This window comes from Gavialis gangeticus, unplaced genomic scaffold (genome assembly GCF_001723915.1).
Source record: "Gavialis gangeticus isolate Ggan-Ray unplaced genomic scaffold, GavGan_comp1, whole genome shotgun sequence".
Lineage (NCBI taxonomy): Eukaryota > Metazoa > Chordata > Crocodylia > Gavialidae > Gavialis > Gavialis gangeticus.
Window position 1 is genome coordinate 13,213,855 of NW_017729033.1, and position 19,271 is coordinate 13,233,125.

A 19,271-nucleotide genomic window follows, 5' to 3' on the forward strand; every position below is an offset into this window, starting at 1 on the left:
ATGGAAGAGAAGACCACCTGTGCTCCCGTCTCCCTCAGCCCGCCTCCCAGAGCTCGGTAATCTTTGGAACCTAATGTTACCAGTAACGTACATCATCTAAAAGTCTGACTTTTCTATTTAGTGTCTCTTTTTAAACAGAGCCACTATTTCAGTAAAGATGATTAGATGGCAATGCTCTGCAGTGATCTGTAAAATGCTTCACCTTCAATCTTCTAACAGCTCAGGTCTCCTGTTCGTCCTTGATTAAGCATTGTTTTAATTCAACATGCACTACAATTTATCCTGTTTGTGATTCACTGAAAGAATTAATTACCATTAAAAATTGTTCAGGTAAATCCTGTTCTAATACCCGTGATATCAACATACGTCTAAGTCCCTTTCCTGCATCTTATTGTAATCTTTTTTTGTGCATCAAATGCACAGTAAATTTCTTTATCCTATATCTTTTAATTGTAGGAGTAAACAAAGAAAATGATAAAATATCGTGCTGACAAAGGTACTACAGTTAAATTAAAAAGCTGCTTCATCTTCAGGTGTCAACATCTGATCTCCATTCTCAAGCCTTGCAATGCTTGAAGATCATCTGCTGTGAGCTAGCTTTGAAATTTAATGAGGCCAGATTTTGTTATAATGACCTGCAAAAAACCCCTACTTAAAATAGCTTGAAGGAGACCTGGCTTAAACCCAACAGAAGACATGAAACTTGCAAGTCAAGCTACCATCCTATTGTGCTTGGTGACAGAACAGGGTGTGATCTTTCTGTATTACAGAAGCTGCTCTGGAAAGTAGTAGTGTTTAATTTTCTCAGATATATTGACTTCTATCAAACTCTTCACCTACGATAGTTTTTGTGGGCTATTTCATGGAAGTCTTTTTAAAATACCTTTAAGATAAGGTAGTTGGCAAAGCAAGTGACAACTACATCAATAACATAATTTTAGAGAAGCTGTCACAATGTGTAGGCAACTGTTTGAGATGCCTTTGTGTTGGAGGGAGAGAAAGGTGGAAAACTCTTGTTAACATTGTTCTGCTTTTCTAGGCATTTATTCATAGGTGTTTGGGTCAGAAGGGACCTCAGCAGAAGCTGAGTCCAATTCCCTGCCGTGGGCGGGAAGGAGTGCTGGGGTCAGATGACCCCAGACAGATGCCTATCCAGCCTTCTCTTAAAGACCCCCAAGGTACGGGAGAACACCACCTCCCTTGGAAGCCTGTTTCAGATTCTGGCAACCCTTACGGCAGGGGTGGGCAAAATGCGGCCCGCAGGATCTGGCCCACAGGGCCCTTAAAACATTTAGAAAATTAATATTTATCTGCCCCTAGCTGCCTATCATGCAGCCCTCGATGGTCTGCCAAAACTCAGTAGCAGCCCTCCGCCCAAAATAATTGCCCATCCCTGCCTTACAGTAAAGAAGTTCTTCCTGATGTCCAGCCTAAATCTGCTTTCCGCCAGTTTGTGGCCATTGTTCCTGGTTATTCTAAGGGGTACCATGGTCAACAGAGCATCTCCTATTCCTTGCTGTCCCCCCCACAATGAATTTGTAGGCACCCACAAAATCACCTTCTCTTGTAGAGGCTGAAGAGATCCAGGGTCCTCAATCTCTCCTCGTACGGCTTTGCCAGCAGGCCCCTAACCATATGAGTGGCCTCCTCTGAACCCTCTTGAGGTTGTCCACATCCCTCTTGAAGTGCGGTGCCCAAAACTGGACGCAGTACTCCAGCTGCGGCCTGACCAGTTGATGCCTTGCTCATCTGCGTGGTATCTGCTCTTAAAAGTCTTTTGCTCCTTTAGTCCTATAGCCATGACTAACTTAATAGAATGATTTTGATTCACACCTTTGAGTGTCTTCAGTTGGCCTCATTTGGGAATTTTCAGTCTAACCCAATGTCAGTGGAGCTGTTATAATGAAAAATCTATTATGCAACCACCTGTCAAAATCAACAAGATTTTGAGGTTATGGGCGCTTGTACACATGACACCATTACCATGTACACGTGACAAAAATGTCACTTTGTGTGGCTTAATGGCATCACACTGTACATGTGCAGGAGTTTTGGGGGTTTTAAATGAGTTTGCATTGTTGCATACTACATCCTGATGTAGTTTAGTTTGCAACAACGTGTTGCAGCTATTAGGCAGCTTGCCCTCCGGCTGCGAAAGAGGTGGGTAGGCTCTGGAGGAAAAAAGGATCGGACCCCTTGCTGCTTCTGCCTTCAGCAGACACCTGCTGAAGGCAGAAGCAGCAAGGGATCGGATCCTTTTCTTCTTTTTTTTAGAGGTGCCTGTCTGCCTCTACCACAGCCAGGGGGCAAGCTGCTAGCAGGCTGAGCACCCCCTTAGCTGCGGAGGGCCCTGGTGCTTCCTTCTGCAGCAGCATTACCCCGCCGGGACTGCCCAAGCAGGCTGCTGGTGGGCTGGGTGCTGTCCCAGCTCAGGGTTGGGGAAGAGTTGAATCGGGTCGGGTGCTGCCTCTGAGCTGGGGCAGCACCCAGCCTGCTAGCAGCCTACCTGGCTGGCCCCAGGGGGTGCCGCCACTGTGGAGGGAAGGACTGGGGGCCCCTGCAGCTCAGGGGCTGCTTGGCCTGCTGGCAGCTTGCCCCCCAGCCATAGGCAGGCTCTGGTGAACAAAAAAGAGAGGGCCCCTCACTGTAACAGGGATGGAAACCCCTAAATTGAAATGGTGGATTTCAGTTAAAAACCCACCATTTCAATTTAGGGGGCACAGAATGCAACCCTAAGTACTAAACCCCCATCGTGTGTACAAGCGCCCTGTGTTATCATACTGTATGTTTCAACATCAATTGTATCTTACTTTTAAGTACTACCTTTTAAACTAGACTTTTCTCTTTTTAAAAACCATTTAATCAAAAATTCTAAACAGAAAGTATGGAAGCAATTAAGGTCCCAACACTTGCTTTAATTATGTTCTCTTCTTTCACAATTATCAGTTCACTAACCTAGTTTTTTTGGGGGGGGTTGTAAGTACTTTCAAGGTATTTATTACCTTAGTGTCAGTGCATTTTTTTTCATGCATTTGTTTCCACATTTCTCCCAACTTCAGTTGTGAAGTACTGGGACATGGAGGAAAAGTGGGACGTGCGCAACATTTCATAGAAAGCATGGGGCAGGGCAAGGAACCAAATCCACTGTCTCTTGAGTTCCAAGTCAGTTCCTGACATGGTGGACTATTCTGTACCTCCAAGTCACCCTGTTTCTGTCACTTACCAGTTCCTCTGGGCAAATAATTTGTCTTCTCTGTTGCATATGCTGGTTACAGAGATTTCGACTCTGTAACCTCAGCTAAACCAGCTGTATTTGGTGTAGATCATGCACAGAATGTGTAGTATGATACAGGATGTTGATTAGGACTGTTTCTATTACCATGGATCCGTTACTGTTAATGCGTGAGAGGACCCAATGGATTGCAAAAACTCTGCTGCACTAACTGCTCCTGATACTGATGGTATTCTGCAGATTGCTAACAGGCAACAATAAATATCGTTAGGGCACTTACATTTTTTGCCGTGATCAGTAATGCAAACGTTTATAAGATTAACTCCAAGACCAGTCCTTTTAGAAACTCTTTCAGTAACTTCCCTCCAGTTTCATATTTCCTCTTTTCAGCACATACCATTCTTTTCTGTCATAAATAATTCTTTCCTATGTGATACTGCATCAAATGCTTTACTAAAGTTCAGAAAAATCTGCCCCATTTCCTTTGTCTAGAAAATAACACCATGTTGCATCCTACTCCATTTTCCATTCTGAATCTAATCCAGATTCTCGATTATTCTTTTCTTCAAAACTTGTTCTAAAGCCTTGCGTATCTTGTGGTCAGGTTAACTGGTCTATGTTTTGCCAGATTAGTTACCCTTCCTGAAATATAGGAATTATATCAGTTTTATAGTCATAGGGTACTGCCTAAACACCATTTGCAAATTATTCCCAAGTGATGGGATGGAGGTTATCCAGTCTCTCTGATTTCAGCACATTAAGCTATTTGCATTTTGCTTCCTCAGAGCTCAGGTGTGGTCATTTTTTGTCTCTATGCCCTCGTGTCCATTAGTGATTTCTGCCCATATTCAGTATAATTTGTTCTGGTTTTCAATCAGGACAATCATTTTTACTAACTGAACCATTGGTAAGTTATGTTTAAACTCCACTACATCCTCACAGCACAGTGGCCCTACATTGGTTCCTCAGAGCCTGATTCTTCCACTCAGGATCCTACCAGTTGCTAAGTTTAGGGTCAGGAAGGAATTTTCCCTCTAGATCAGATTGGCATGGTCTTTGTAGAGGGTGGGGGTTGTGTTTCTTTGCACCTTGAGGCATGGTCGTGTTTCTTAGGATCTTGACTGTGCCATGTTGTAATGTGTTCTTGATGTTTGTGATTTTGTGCCTTCTGGTTGGTGAGAAGGTTTGAAATGGCAATTTCTTGAGCAAGTGAGTGCCTGCAAATATAGAGAACTGGACTCAGTTGCTTAGGAGGCCCCTTCCAGGTCTGTGTTCCACTCCATCTTTCCTTGTTTTCTTTTTATTTACATGGCTGAAAACCCTTTTTTCAATAAATTTTAATTTCCTCTGTAAGGATTAACTCAGCTGGACTTCTGGCAAATCTCACTTGATTTCTCCATTTCTTGACCTGGAAGACACTGCTTTCTTTGCAAATCTGTCCTTTTGTGCTGTTCTTTGGCAAGCACTTTTCTTATTTTTAATATCCTTCTTGCAGTGACTGTTCATCCATTTGGGTTGGGAGCCCTGTCTTAAGTGTTTCCCCCTTTGCTTGGCATTCCTCATAGTATTACAACCTTTAACTTAATGAAAGCCTAAGCCTCCTCCACATTCAAGTCCCTGAGCTTCTCAGTTCAGTTGACTGTAATTTGTCAAACTTTGTCCTTTGAAAATTTAAGACTGCAGTTAAGAGTTGCCTTTTGTTTCTTTTTCCATTTAATTTAAATTGAATCAACTTGTTGGGATTTAATTCAAGGTTATTTTTTAGGACTCCTTCTGTAAGTATGATAGTGCTTACCAGGGGGTCCTAGTTTTGGTGCGCTGAACTCCTCGGGCATCAAGGGGAATTTGCTGTGTGAAGGAGGAAGGCCTTTTACTATAAGAGTTTTAAAAACAAAGAAGCAAAGCAAAAGATACAAGAAGTGTTGGCAAGGCTTCATTTTGTAAAACCATGTTAGATTTTTCTTTAACACAGAAAGATTGTTGAGACTCCATCATTCAGAAGGTTTATCTGAGTACAGGTTAGATCAATGCTTTTTTGGAATGCTTTAGGCAGAGATGATTCTGCATAGAGCAGGGGGCTGAATTAAATTAGCTTCTGATGTTACTTTCTGTACCCAGTCTTCTCTCATGTGTCAGAAAACCTTAAATTACTAAATTGTGTTGGTTTACAAACATGAATAAACTTGCCCTTTAGATAAGGTCATTTTATACCTGAGTGTGATTATTTTTAAGTGAAAAGTTAAGCCAGTGCAACAGTCAGATGACACTGAAACCTATTATTGACTGTCCTGAGCTGGGGTCTTATTTTTTTGACAGTCTTAGTGAGTAATTGTTTAGTACAACATGGGGTGGGAGAAGAGTCAGGTAGTGGTAATACACGTTTATGTAATGTTAAAATACATTTCTATACTCTGACAGCGGAGTTTTCTTATGTGGTGGAAGAGTGTTTATGGCCATCCAGTCTTTAATTATATTCCAACTGTGCTTTTATTTGTTCTTAGTATCTGTACAGTTACTTGGTAAACATGAATGGGGTCCAGTTTTAAGACTTTGCTGAGGTGGTAGTTTAATATAGGGCCTGAAATCTAACAAACTGGATTTGCCAGTTTGACAGGTGTTAATAGCTGGCACAGGGATGGAGTTTACTTAGGATACCCCTCTTTAAGTTCAGAAACAAGTATGTGACTAACTGCAATGCTAGGTTCTTCGCAGGTCAGCTCCTGCCTTGAATGGTATTTCTCAGGTCAAGAAGTTAGTGCCTTTAACCAATCAGCAGCTCATTAATTTACCAGGGATCATCTGATTTATAGACTTGTATTGAACACATACCTAGGATCATTGGCGATGTGTAGGGGTTGCATGCTGTTGTGATCGCTGCTGGCTGCCGCTAGTCAGTGCTCACCACCTTCCTCTCTACCGCCAACAGTGCTGCAGCCACCTGTGGGAGCTCCCCACTTGCTACCACCACGCTCCTGCTGCCGACAGTGCTGCTGCCACCTGCGGGAGCTTGCCATGCCCCCCCCAGCCTCCAAGGGCACACAGCGTTCATGCAAGTGACTGTTCTCTGGTATAACTGTTAGGCTAGGGACAGACATTCAAAAAGCCTGAGCTTGAATTGATTCATTCTTTGCAAGTTAGTCTAACCTGCCTAGGTTGAACCAGTTTGCAAACACACAGACATTCTTTCCAGACAGAAGAAATGCAGGCACATGCCTGCAGTGGCTCAGGTTAGAAGCCCGGGGGGCACTAGAGTAGCCCAAATGTCCCTTCCCCAGGGCTGAGCTGAGGGAGGGGTGGCCAGGCCTCTATAAGATGCTCTGATTAGGGAAAGTTGTAAACCCCCACCCTGCCTGCATCGTCTCAGGCTTTTTCCTGCTCACTGCTCAAGGGGCGGGAGTGTTGCCAGACCCCAGCCTGGACTCTGAGGCAAAGGGTGTGTGTGCAGTGCATGCATCTGTTGATAATGAGCTTTTCAGTCTCCCTCCCTGCTTCTTCATACTGTCTGCAAACCTGACTGGTGAGGGAGCCAGCAGGAGGCTGATAAGCAGCATTTATCAGCTTATCAACAAAACAAAAGCCTCTCTTATTAGTTCAAGCTTTTCTTAAACAGCTTTTCCCAAGGAAGGAACAGAGGAACATTACTAGCTGAACTGCTGATTAGCTCCAAAAAGCCCTAAGCAGACACTGTTCTGTCTGCCTGTCCCAGTGAAATGAGAGACACAAACACACGGACACCTCACAGCAGTAGCTAGCATACCACATGCCTAATGTCTATGGGGCTGGGGTTTGTGCTGTGGGAGATGGGAGGGAGGGAAACCGGGATTTCTGCTTGAGCAGCAAGGGGTGGGGGTACAGGAGAAAGCCAGGCAGACCCTGATGTGTGGAGCTCCCACTAGGAAGCAAAGAAGCGGGGCCAGCCCTGTTCTCTGGAGCAGACGGCATAGGACAGGGCTGCAAAGCATCTGGGATGCTGGGCAACTCTGGTTTAAGTTAAACCAGGAAGGGGTCTGGGACCGACCTTGCATAATCCGGTTTGACCCAGATCAGTTAAGACTGATACTACATTCAACCAGGTTTATCTTAAACCAGTTTCAGTCATTTTGAATCTGGTTTATGTGCACTGAACATCTGTTCTGTTACAGGTTTAAACCAGTTTCTGGTCACTTAAACCAGTTTATGTGTAATGTCTGTCCCTAGCCCTGGGGTGTATTTATGACAAAGGACCCATTTATGTACAACCCTCCCTTACCTTCTAAGTCCTCTTTACCAATGTCTAAGGCAGGGGTGGGCAAAATGCGACCCACCAGGCCATTCTATCTGGCCCACGGGGCCCCTAAAAAATTTAAAAAATTAATATTTATCTGACCTGGGCTGCCTGTGATGTGGCCCTTGATGGCTTGCCAAAACTCAGTAAGTGGCCCTCCTTCCAAAATAATTGCCCGCCTCTGGTCTATGGCCTCTTTAAGAGAAGGCTAGATAGGCATCTGGCTGGGGTCACCTGAGCCAGCACTCTTTCCTGCCCAGGGCAGGGGGTCGGACTTGCTGATCTACTGAGGTCCCTTCCGACCCCAGCATCTGCGTTTCTCTAATTTTATCACTTCTAGTAACTCTTCAGGAGTAAGAATGCAAATGTTTCAAGGTGCCTTTCTGGTATCTGCTTGTTGAGCTGGTTATTAAAGGGGCAAGTTTAAATCACTGGTGATATTTTAAGGGTTTGTTTTTTTATCTCATAGGAGAAGGAAGTTCCAGTAACTCAGCAAGCTGTTCCAAAATGTTTTAAATTTGCAACTGATCCTCCACACTTGTGTTCCTGATTCACTCCCATCTTCTATAGGCGAGCTGGGTGTTAATATTCTTGGCAGCAGTCTTTGTAGCTATGCCAGGATGAGGAGAGATGTTTCACCCATATGTATATTGTGAGAGATTCTTGGCTACATGTTTCACTCAAGTTCTATTTAGATAATCTTAGCTTCTATTTGTGAGGGATTGTACAACCTCTTAGTTTATCTGGAGTTCCTTGTATAAAATGTCTTACCATTTTAATCTTTCCTGCTACTTTTAGTTTCTAAATGTACCCTCGGTTGGGGTACACAGAAATGGATAACTTTTTCTAGGGGCCAGATATATTTGTGCCTTTACTTCTCACCCTGCACATGCAACATAATTGACGAATCATGGTGGAGACAGCAGTTTTTGCAGGAAGACTGAAATGTCCAGTTGTTTAGGTAAGCTGCTTATTATACACAGCGAAACCTCTACCACGGACACCTGACAAATGGCAGTTTCAAAGTGAAGTCCGGCAAATGTTTTAAATGGGCAACGAGTCTGCTTGTAGAAGCATGTAAGGCATTTCTAAAATAAGCAGAGTGGTGAAACTGCTACAGCTCATTGCTTGACGCATGATTGGTCGGGTCATTCAAAATTACCTGTCAGCAGCAGACCAGCATTTTTTTTCCTTGTAGACTGTTGTGTATACAATTCAGATGGCAAATGTTTAATAATTTGTACTTGCAGTCCTTTCATCTAAGTTGCTCTGACCTCCAAGTAAAACATCACTATGAATTATTCTCACGTGGAAGAGGGGAAGCTGAGACAGGGACTTAACTTACCTAATATCATGGAACGAGTCACTAGCAGCTGAGAGCCATGTTTGTGGCTGTATCTACAGAACATTGTGTCCTTTGCAAGCTGTTGCAAATGGTCATCTTTGTGGCTAATCTGGAGAAGAATAATTTAAACTGACCTGGGTCAATTTATTTGGGGAGGTTTTACTTTTTTATGGGAAGAGGTGAAGTATGATGAACATCAGTGTAGTAAAGAGCAACCATATTTTTTGTCCCTTGATTGCATTACATGGACTTTTTCCCCCCACCTAAACCTTCTGTAAAGCATTAGGAGTTTGGTATTTTAGCAACTAATTATTAATAAGCATGTCCTTGATGTGCCTTTTTCTTGGCAGTAACCATAATATTCTTATTATCAATATTACAACTTCACTTGTCAAATCTAATTTTGCAGCTAGGGATAGACAAAATATTACAACAATACTCTTTGTTTTCTTGTGGGGGGGAACGCAACATTGAAGATAAAAAGGGATCTGTTTGGACAAAAGTAAACGTCAGTTCTAGAAGAACAAATGATTTCTGTTTCTGACACTAAAGCTTCTTTCTTCTTTTTAACAATAGGTCATAGCAAATGACAGAAGCCCTCTGGTGGGTAAAGTCCATTGGGAAAAAATGGTGAAGAAAGTGTCAAGGTTTGGCATACGTACAGGCACTTTTAACTGCTCCAGTGATCCCAGGTATATTCTTTAAAGGATTATTTAAGTCCCTAGGATGTCTTAGCACAGTGGTGTTCTTGCTGTAAAGTCAGCCATGATAAAGGCTACTGCTTACAGGTGTTTCATCTCCATTAAAGTCTGTCCTGGGGTCCCCATTTTTCACTAGCCCATTTGCAACAGTACTGAGCAAGTAACATGCTGCAGGCAACATCTTATTTTGCTCTTCCTGTCCACCCTGGTTTTAACTTCTTGGTTTACTGTGGTTGTGAGCAATATCTGTGGACTTTGTGGACAACGTGGAACTCAGGACCTGTGGATTACATCCACCTTTGATCACAGTGCGTCCACTCCCTTAGCATCCCTACTCTGCCATTGTGGGAGAGAGGAAGACGATACTGGGCTAGCTGGACCTGTAATCTGACCCAGTATGGGATTTCTAATGTTCTTACAGGTGGAAGAATACTGGTCTGTTTAAAAAAAAAAAATCCATTCCATTATGTATGGACATCCATCACCCATAAAAGCATGGCTTCTCAAAGTGTCAGAGAAGCATATGTTTAGGCCATGGTAGAATATAATACAGCAATGAAAAGAGACAGCTAAGTGACTATGTTCACTTTTCAGTCATTTCTGAAGTTAATGAAAATTGCACTTGCTTCCATCAAGGTTGATTTACACCTGTTTGAGAAATTTACTGGTCATGAGAACCTTTGGTTTGGTCTGACAAGGTGGAACGTATGTTAGACAGCTGCAGCATTTTAACTTACTCTTATCCTCGAGAGTAGTATACTGCTGTGAGAGTGCATGCAGGATGTTGTTTCCTCCCAGCCTGAGGAATGTGTGTAGTCCCATACGTAAACAGGAGCACGCCCTTTGACAACATGCTTTCCTGTGGGGAAAATAAGCAGAAAGTAACCACAGCTCCTAGATGTGAAAGACGCTTTTATTTCCATTTACATGTAATCAAAAACCAGACAATCGAAAGCAATTGTTACAGCTGCTTCCACAGTAGTTACTTCTGTGCTGTTGTAAAACCAATAAAATCTGTAAGTTGTGGCCCCATCATGTCACAGGCAAACTTGCCTTGAACTCCAGTGGCAACATATCACGCGTGCACGATCATTTCATAGTCTGAATCCTAAATATCTACAGAGGTATAACATGAATTGCACTAATAAATTCTTTGCCTGAATGTGCTTATGGAAACAACTAATGTGACTTTTTATTTTTTTAAACTTGGAGCATCTTAAAATATACCACATTCCAGAGTATGGAATTCCTAACTAGTCTTCATGCCATAATGAAAAATGGTCTTTTAAATAAAATTTAAATTCAAATACAACTGTTTCCAGTTATTAGTTTGGATTTTTCTTTGTCTTGCTAAGTGTGAATGCTCATGAATAATTTTTATCAGGATGCTGTTATTTCCCACTGAGAGTACCCAGTGCTGCCATCAATTAAGTCTTCTTCTGCTAATCGCATAATATGCCAGGGCTCTTTCCAAAAATAATAATGTTGCCTTTTGATAGGAGCAATCTTATTTTCTTACTTGGGGAGTTAAAAAAAGATATAAAAAAAAGAGCCATGTGATAGAAGAAAGATTCTTTGGCTGGTGAATTTATGACTGCTCTTACTCCATTGCATGACTTGTAGTGTTTGGAAAGGGACAGCTTGTTGTCTGACTGTTCGTAGCTTTTGTTATATTTGAAGATGGGTCTTGAAAAACTTACCAGACACCTGCTACCTGAAAAACTAAATTAAGTAACAGGAGGAAGTCCCAGAAACAACACTGTTCAGACAAGTCCTGCAGGTGCTGGGAACAGGAAAGGTTCTAGGATTTCTACAGAGTGCTGTCTTTAGATCCTAAATGGGAGTTCAGCCCCTTTTAATCGGTGACTTCCCAGATATGCGCTTAAAGGCCATATCTCTTGCTTTGTCCCAGCCTGCTGGAAAGTAAAGTCGGATTGTCTCCTACACCTTCAGCCAGAACTTCCTGGCAGATTGCCCCTGCTTTTCTCCCAGTCTGCTGCCAGCTTCTTTTTAATTATCTCACTCTTCTGAATGGCGGCAGTTTCTGCCTTCTTGTACTCACGGCTTTGTCAACTAGCCAGAGTGTGAAATTAACATTCTTGTCTGTTTCATGGCCTCCATAGGGTTTTTAAAAGCAGCCTTAAAACAGACTAGAGTCTTGCTAATTTCACTCTGCCACTGCTTGACAAAACTATGAATAACAGAAGCACTGGAGAGGTTAGTCTGCAGACTCAGGAAAGAATTGCTGAAGCAGTTTATATAGTAAAGGTTATCTTCACAACTGGAAGGGCTAGAAACTTAACAGTGTCTGTAACTAAAGCTTTCCACTATAATGAATTGAAATCTTGCCATAAGAGCCCTGATCTTTGTATTACCTGACCCCAGTGAGTATAATAAACTTGTAATTAGCACTCTTCCCTTCCAGCATTTTACAAATTCATGTCCTCCCAACACCCTTTTAGGCAGCATAGTAGTATATCAATAGATGCTTACTTTTTCCATTGATATAGAGCACTCTTGTTTCCCACTGACTTCTCTGAGTTCATTATTAGAGCTGCAAAGCTCTTTCAACCAGGCTTCCATTGAACATCTGAGGATTGGTATTGTAGAGATATGAAACTGTAATCTTACTTGCTGCTTTCTTTTGCAGATACTGCAAGAGAAGGGGCTGGGTGAAATCCACATTAATTATGTCAGTCCCACAAACCAGCACCTCCAAGGGGAAAGTGATGCTGAAAGAATACAGTGGGCGCAGAATTGAAGTGGAGCACATTTTCAAATGGATCACAGCACATGCAGCTTCTCGCATTAAAACCATCTACAACTCGGAACATTTAAAGGAAGAGTGGAACAAAAGTGACCAGTATCGAGTGAAAATATACCTGTTTGCTAACCTTGACCAGCCTCCAGCATTCTTCTCTGCACTAAGTGTAAAGTTTACTGGAAGAGTTGAATTTATTTTTGTGAATGTAGAAAACTGGGACAACAAAAGTTATATGGCAGAAATTGGGATCTACAAGACCCCATCTTATGTGCTTAGAACTCCGGAGGGAATTTACAGATATGGGAATAACACTGGTGAATTTATATCTCTGCGTGCCATGGATACGTTCTTGCGCTCACTGCAGCCTGAAGTTAATGATTTATTTGTGTTGAGCTTAGTTTTGGTTAATCTGATGGCTTGGATGGACTTGTTTATCACACAGGGTGCTACCATAAAGCGCTTTGTGGTTCTTATAAGCACTTTAGGGACGTATAATTCTTTATTAATTATTTCCTGGCTCCCTGTGTTGGGTTTTTTGCAGCTACCTTACCTAGATAGCTTTTATGAGTATAGTTTAAAACTGTTCAGGTATTCTAATACAACTACTCTGGCTTCATGGGTAAGAGCTGACTGGATGTTCTACTCATCACACCCAGCCCTATTCCTCAGCACTTACCTTGGTCATGGTTTACTAATAGATTACTTCGAGAAAAAAAGAAGACGCAATAACAACAACGACGAAGTCAATGCCAACAATTTGGAATGGCTGTCAAGCCTGTGGGACTGGTATACCAGTTACTTGTTCCACCCCATCGCTTCTTTTCAACAATTCCCCTTTGAATCAGATTGGGATGAAGACCCAGATTTGTTCTTGGAGCGCTTAGCTTTCCCTGATCTCTGGCTTCACCCTCTAATACCAACAGATTATATAAAAAACTTACCCATGTGGCGGTTTAGATGCCTTGGCATCCATTCTGAAGAGGAGATGTTGGAAGCGTCTCCAGAAAGTGAAAGTGACTCTGAGAACGAAAGCAAAGAGGTCTTCAGTAGTGAAAAGGAAGTCTCTGAGGACGATGAGCTGAGCACAGTTCACAATCCCAGTGAAGGAAAGCCTCGGTGCAATGCTGACAACTGCTCATGTGCCAAGAAATATTGTCCTAATGAGCCATATGAAAGGAAAGCTCGGTCATATGGGTCATGTAGCTCTACAGAAAACATGGAGCCAGATTGGTCAGCTTGGCCCTCCAACATGTTGCACTGTACAGAATGCGTTGTATGTCTAGAGAATTTTGAAAATGGATGTCTCCTCATGGGTTTACCGTGTGGTCATGTGTTTCATCAGAATTGCATTGTGATGTGGCTAGCTGGGGGGCGACACTGCTGCCCGGTTTGTAGGTGGGCTTCTTATAAGAAAAAGCAGCCGTACACCCATCAGCAGCCTTTATCAAATGAGATCCCATCTTAGCTGTGTGCTAATGTCCTTTGTAAGCTTTCAGTATATTACTGCTTGCCTTTTAAATGTGTTAGTCACTTAAAGATTTTGTGGTTTGGAGTTTTAGTTTAAATGTTAGTGCAGTGAATGAAAATATACATGATGCTAATGTTAATGAGAGAATCATTTGGTTGCCTTGTATGTTGAAACTGGATGCATACTTATTGTATCATAATTTTTTTCTTTACAATGTTTGGAAACTTACTGCTGTTTTTTGTAAGCACAAAAATCAAGCCTAAAACAAAAGCATATCCCAGCAAAAGTTTACAAGTTAGAATGTTGGGTGAACATTGGAATTCTAACCTGAGGTAATTGCTTAATTTTAAGTGTTTCTTATTTTAGAGTCTGTTCAGCACACCTCTGTTGAATAATGTATGTTCTACGACAGTACCATTTAAAAACAAATCCTTGAAATGAATTATTTTAAAAGGAGAAGGCTGCAGATTTGTAATGTTAATTGTTTTGATAAATATCCTCTGTATGGTTGCAAATGTCTTGCCAGTTTAATTTATCTGTGAAGACAAATAAAAACGTAATACAATTTTTGTCTCTCTTGTATGCAGAAGCAATGCAAAAAACCATTTAGTGCAACTGGTTATCTCATTCCAAACCATTTAAATGATTGTTTCAGGTGTGTGCAAGTCCCATGCATCATTTTTATGGTGTTGCTGGAATTCATTTTATTATTGCAGTGGCTCCCAAAGTATGTTAGGCACTTGCCAAGCAAAGGAAGACAGCATGTCCCTGGCTTGAAGTGTTCTCATTTGTAAGCATTTCTAAGCCCATGTGTTGTGTTTGTGTGCACTTCTGCTTAACCCAGTGATTCTCAGATTCATTTTACCAACTACTTTGTAAATGGGAAATCTTCCCTTCAACCTGTCTCCCTTTAGGACCTTTCTTCTATGGACAGTCATGAAAGTGTAGAAGCTGTGGTGCTTAGTATAAGTACTGCTATGCCTACGGAGCAGAGTGCTATCCCTTAACAACTAAAGCAGCTTTTTTGATACTGTTGTTTAAATACCAAGTTTGAAATGACAAAGTCCAGTCATTTCCTGGGGGAAGGGAGATGGCTGCTTTCAATACCATGAGAAAGTATGTTCTATACCTTTGTGATGCAGAGAACAGATGGAGATATTTAAATGATATTCTTCAAAATCATCTAGCTGAAAATCTAGTATGGAAATTTTTCAGTGCAAAAGGTAATTGCTTGGGAAAATGTTATGAGCATGTGTAAGAAGAAAGGGCTAGAATGTAAAGTGTTCTGCAAAGTTTACCTTGTGCCTGCTATAATAGATGTTATAAAAGCAAATGACCTGTATTTGTTTTGCTTGTTCTCTGGTTCATAGCCCTGTACATAGGATGGTGGCAATTAAGCAGAGGTGAATGATGGGGAATGTGGATGCAGATCCTTTTGGATACTCTCCATCTCGTTTCCTTCCAAGCACCATTTACAATGAGTTTGGGTGTTCATTAGCTAATGGCTTATTTAATGGTGTTTTTTGTGTAGGAAATCAAATTTATAAAATTGATATTTTTTAATGCTAGAAAGTAGTTTGCCTGGTGGATAATGCAGATACAAGAATATTTATTGGGGCAGGGAACCTTTTTTAATTATGTCTACTTTTTCCTCATTTCTATTCCCAGTCTTGAAACAATAAATGTTATAGTGAGGGACTGATAGCAACAGGGGATGACAGTAACTTTTTTACTTGCTGGACATATTTCCTCAGATATTTTCCCCTTCCTCTAGTTCACACATCTATATTTTTGTAATTCTGGCACTGGTCTTGTGGAGGAGTGCCCTGGTTGGGGTAAAGGAGTTACTTTGGCAATTCAGAGCATTTGTATTTTAATTCCTGATTCAGTAAAGAACTCGGGTTTGTGATTAAGCACAAGGAAGCATCTAAGTCCAGTTGGTTTCAGGACATTCCAAGTTGAGCTAGAATAGGGGTGTTGCAATTGAGGCCTCTGCAATCTGAAAATGGGGGGCCTAGAAACACCTGGGTGAAAATACATAGGAGACTGGCTAATTTCTTGATCTTATATTAACAAACGTTTTTAGAAGCAGGACATTGGCTGCCGTGGTCCCCCTGGTTTCCCTGTGGCAGGCTAGGGTGTTATGTTGCATCTTGTATCAAGGTTGATGGTAGCTTTACGATGAGTTTAGAGTATTTCTATAGGATTGTTTGAATAGGGATGATCCTGCCTCGGGTAGGGGGTTGAACTAGATGATCTCTGGAGGTCTCTTCCAGCCTGACTTCTCTATGGTTCTGGTGTAATGAAAACAATATCAAACTTACTAAATTAGCACTCTAAAAGCATATGTCCTTGTACATGGATATCAAGCAAACATGCACTACACTGCAAAATAAATAAGAATCTCATGAAACACCACATACCAGTCTGTTTCTGTTTGGTAAATGAAATTAAGCAATTGCTGTTTAAATAGTTAGGAGAGGCACAGAGGACATAGCTACAGAAATGAAGTTGGATTCATATGATTCATGGTAATGAGATAATGATCCTTTCCTCTGTAGATATCTAGGTTGTGAGTGGTAGCGAAAGTATTTTTTCCATCTGGCTGCCTGCTAGCCTGTGTGAAATAAATTGCTTAAACCAACTTACGGCAGTCTAAGCAGAAAAAACACTAATGTGCAAGTAAAAGGTTTGATTTTGAACTCCTTTTCAACGTGAATACAGAAGTGGTCACTATACTAGTGTTAACTCTTCAAAACCTTTTTGAGTAGTTCTGATAATACATCTGGCATGTACACAACATGTAATGGTGTAATCTAATAGTTTTACTGCACTCAGTTGGGATGACCTGCATGGCTGCCTCACACTTTCTGCTACTTAGAGTAATGGGCCTGTCCCTCTGGTAAAACATGTCTGTTCTACCACCACCATCTCTTCCTTGCGTGTGCACAAGCACTATATAAATGAGTGCAAAAGAGTTAACTATTGCCATTCTATTTTATACATAAGGGAGGCAGTTATTACAGCAGCCTGTTGTTACAGGGCCAGTTATTACAGCAGCCTATGAGATACGTAGACGTAATTTACCTGCTAAAGTAATACAACATTTGGCTATTACAACAAACAGAAAATAGGTTAGTATGATTGACCCTCTTGTGCAAATATTATTTGAGGAAATGAATGAGAGCTTTACTTCTAATTTAGGTGTCAGAGTGGAGCCCTGGGCATCAGAAAACCCAGGTCCCTGCTCTGCTGTTTGACTTCAAACAAATCATTTTCAACCTTCCGTGCCTCAATTTTCCCCATAATGGGACCAGTCCCAGCCATGACTCTTAAAGGTCATTGAAGTGTCTAGCTGAGAAGTGCTCTGCATTGTTCAATCCAAATTAAACCTGTAAAAGAAAGTCAAGGTAGGGTGACGACTACTATTGTCTCTCCATCCATAAGAACTCTACATGCCTATAGCCTCCCCACTCCACAAACAATTACTTTTCTTTATCCCAACTCAGTGTGCACACTGTAGCTAAGGCCAAATTCTGATGGTGATGTGACCAAAACCAAATCCAGTCAATATCTTGTTAGGAATTTTTAATTGTCTTGGCTGTTCTCGGGTTGAGATTACAGAGATGGCTATAGGACCTCTTAAGTCATTTCTGGGGCCTGGAGAGGCCCTGTCTAAAATTCAGCAGCCTTTCCTATAGCCAGTGCTGCCTGGAATCTGCAGGGCTGTGTGCTGATCTTCCATGGAGATTTGTCCCCTAAACATAGCTTTCAAAGACGGCTTTGGAACAGTTCTACTGTCTACTCCTCGATCTTCAGTCAAGGAATATGTTGCCCCATGCCTTTATGTGGCATAAAGCAACTGGAGTATAGTGGAAGATCTTGCCTGATAAGACTTTCCTAGCCCCATAGAAAGGAGCCAGACTCTGCTATCTGCCCTACCTATATTCCATTAAAAGCATGGCACCAATTCAGCTTGAATTTAAACTGGTGCTGGTTGGCTTATCCCAGGGGACTTGCATCTGTGCAACCAGGGGAATAATTTGATCCATTCTGTTGGAAGGGGGGTAATATAAACTAGTTCCCACACAGCATGATGATGCATGGGACTGTAAATACTGGTATTTTACTTGCTTCCCACAGGTACTCTGTTGTCAAAAAGGAATTTTGCAAGACTAAATCGACAGGAGGCTGTGTGCAGACATAAACACAGGTGCAGGAGTGTCTTTGGGCAAAAATAACAACACTCCCTGTAGTTGTGTTATGCTAACTTCTACATGCATTGAACCTAGTATGATGTCTTTTATGGGAACTGTTATGGTGCAGCGTATACAAGAACATTTTCTCCTTCCGTGAGTGGTCCAGTTACTGCTAATAGACTGCATCTGCAACTAAAGACTGCCATAAAAGTAGGCACCACAGGACAATGTCAAGCAGTGGTGCAGGGAAGAAGACTAATTCAGGATTCAACCCTAGTAATTGGTTTAAAGCCATTATCCAAATTCTGATATTTGCGTGTGGTAAAAGTTCACGTGTATGATAGATCACTACAAGCACAGAGCTATACTATTTAGGGGGTGGCAGGGTTGTCAACACAATTTTTTTTTACTTTCAATCTGAAAGCTTTTTACTGACAGCCAAGCTCTTTTTTACTGACACATTTGCACTGATATGTGTTTTACTTAATGTAACTCGTGCCCTCCTGCCTGATACCAGTTAAAAGGGCTGAGTTCAAATTTGGGGATTTGACATCAACCATAGTAAAATGGTTTGGTTGTAAAACCATAGTAAAAAAGTTTGCAGTATTTTTTTTCTTGGGTTGGTAACCCTGCTTTACTACAATGATGGTCTTACACTGTGCTTCCCACCCCTGCTGCCAGGGACCCCCTACTTACCCCTACACCCAGATGCCTCTGCCTGCACCATGCTCCCACCAGCCCTGCTTCCTCTGTCCTAGCATGGACACCAAAAGAAGCCTACCTGATGCCCAGCAGCATTACAGGCAGCTTGGGACACAACAGCAGTAGCACACGACTAAGAGAATGCTTCCTGCAGGGTGATGCACTCCCACTTAAGCGCCAAGTGGTGCTGCCATTTTCTCTTTCAGGGCTTTGATTTTTTTTACTGACTGCTTAAGTCTTTTTGCTAACTTTACTGACAGCCATTTTCAGCCTAATTATTTTTTACTGACAGTATATTTACTGACATCTGGCAACCCTAGGGGTGGGAGAAGATTGGAGGTAAATATTCTTTGCTTGGGACTAGCAGAATCATAAAAAATGAGGGTGGAAAGGGACCTCAACAAGTCATCTCGGCCACCCCCCCTGCTCAAAGCAGGGTCATCCCCAACTAGGGGGGGAACTGCAGCAGCCAATGTCCCGCTTCTTTGGAGCGTGGTCAATATATCCTCAAGAGACCCTGGCCCCCACTGCAGGAAAATGGTGAATGACAGGAACATCACCCCGACAAGCGTAAGGAAATCAGCACCTTTATCCAT

At 41.9% G+C, this 19,271-nt stretch overlaps 1 protein-coding gene across 3 annotated transcripts in view; it reads left to right on the forward strand.

Annotated features, from left to right (window-relative positions):
* LOC109303872 (charged multivesicular body protein 3) overlaps positions 1–19,271 on the forward strand; it is a 51,558-nt gene that overhangs the window by 7,462 nt on the left and 24,825 nt on the right. The window contains exons 3-4 of one of the 3 annotated variants that reach the window (XM_019526223.1): positions 9,418–9,533; positions 12,193–14,340. The exons of 1 other annotated variant lie outside the window; for it this stretch is intronic. In XM_019526223.1, the coding sequence (XP_019381768.1) occupies positions 9,418–9,533; positions 12,193–13,771 (1,695 nt within the window). In that variant the 3' untranslated portion in view covers positions 13,772–14,340. Of the gene's footprint in view, positions 1–9,417; positions 9,534–12,192; positions 14,341–19,271 lie in introns of those variants that run through there. One more of the 3 variants, XM_019526225.1, reaches the window with a different exon arrangement.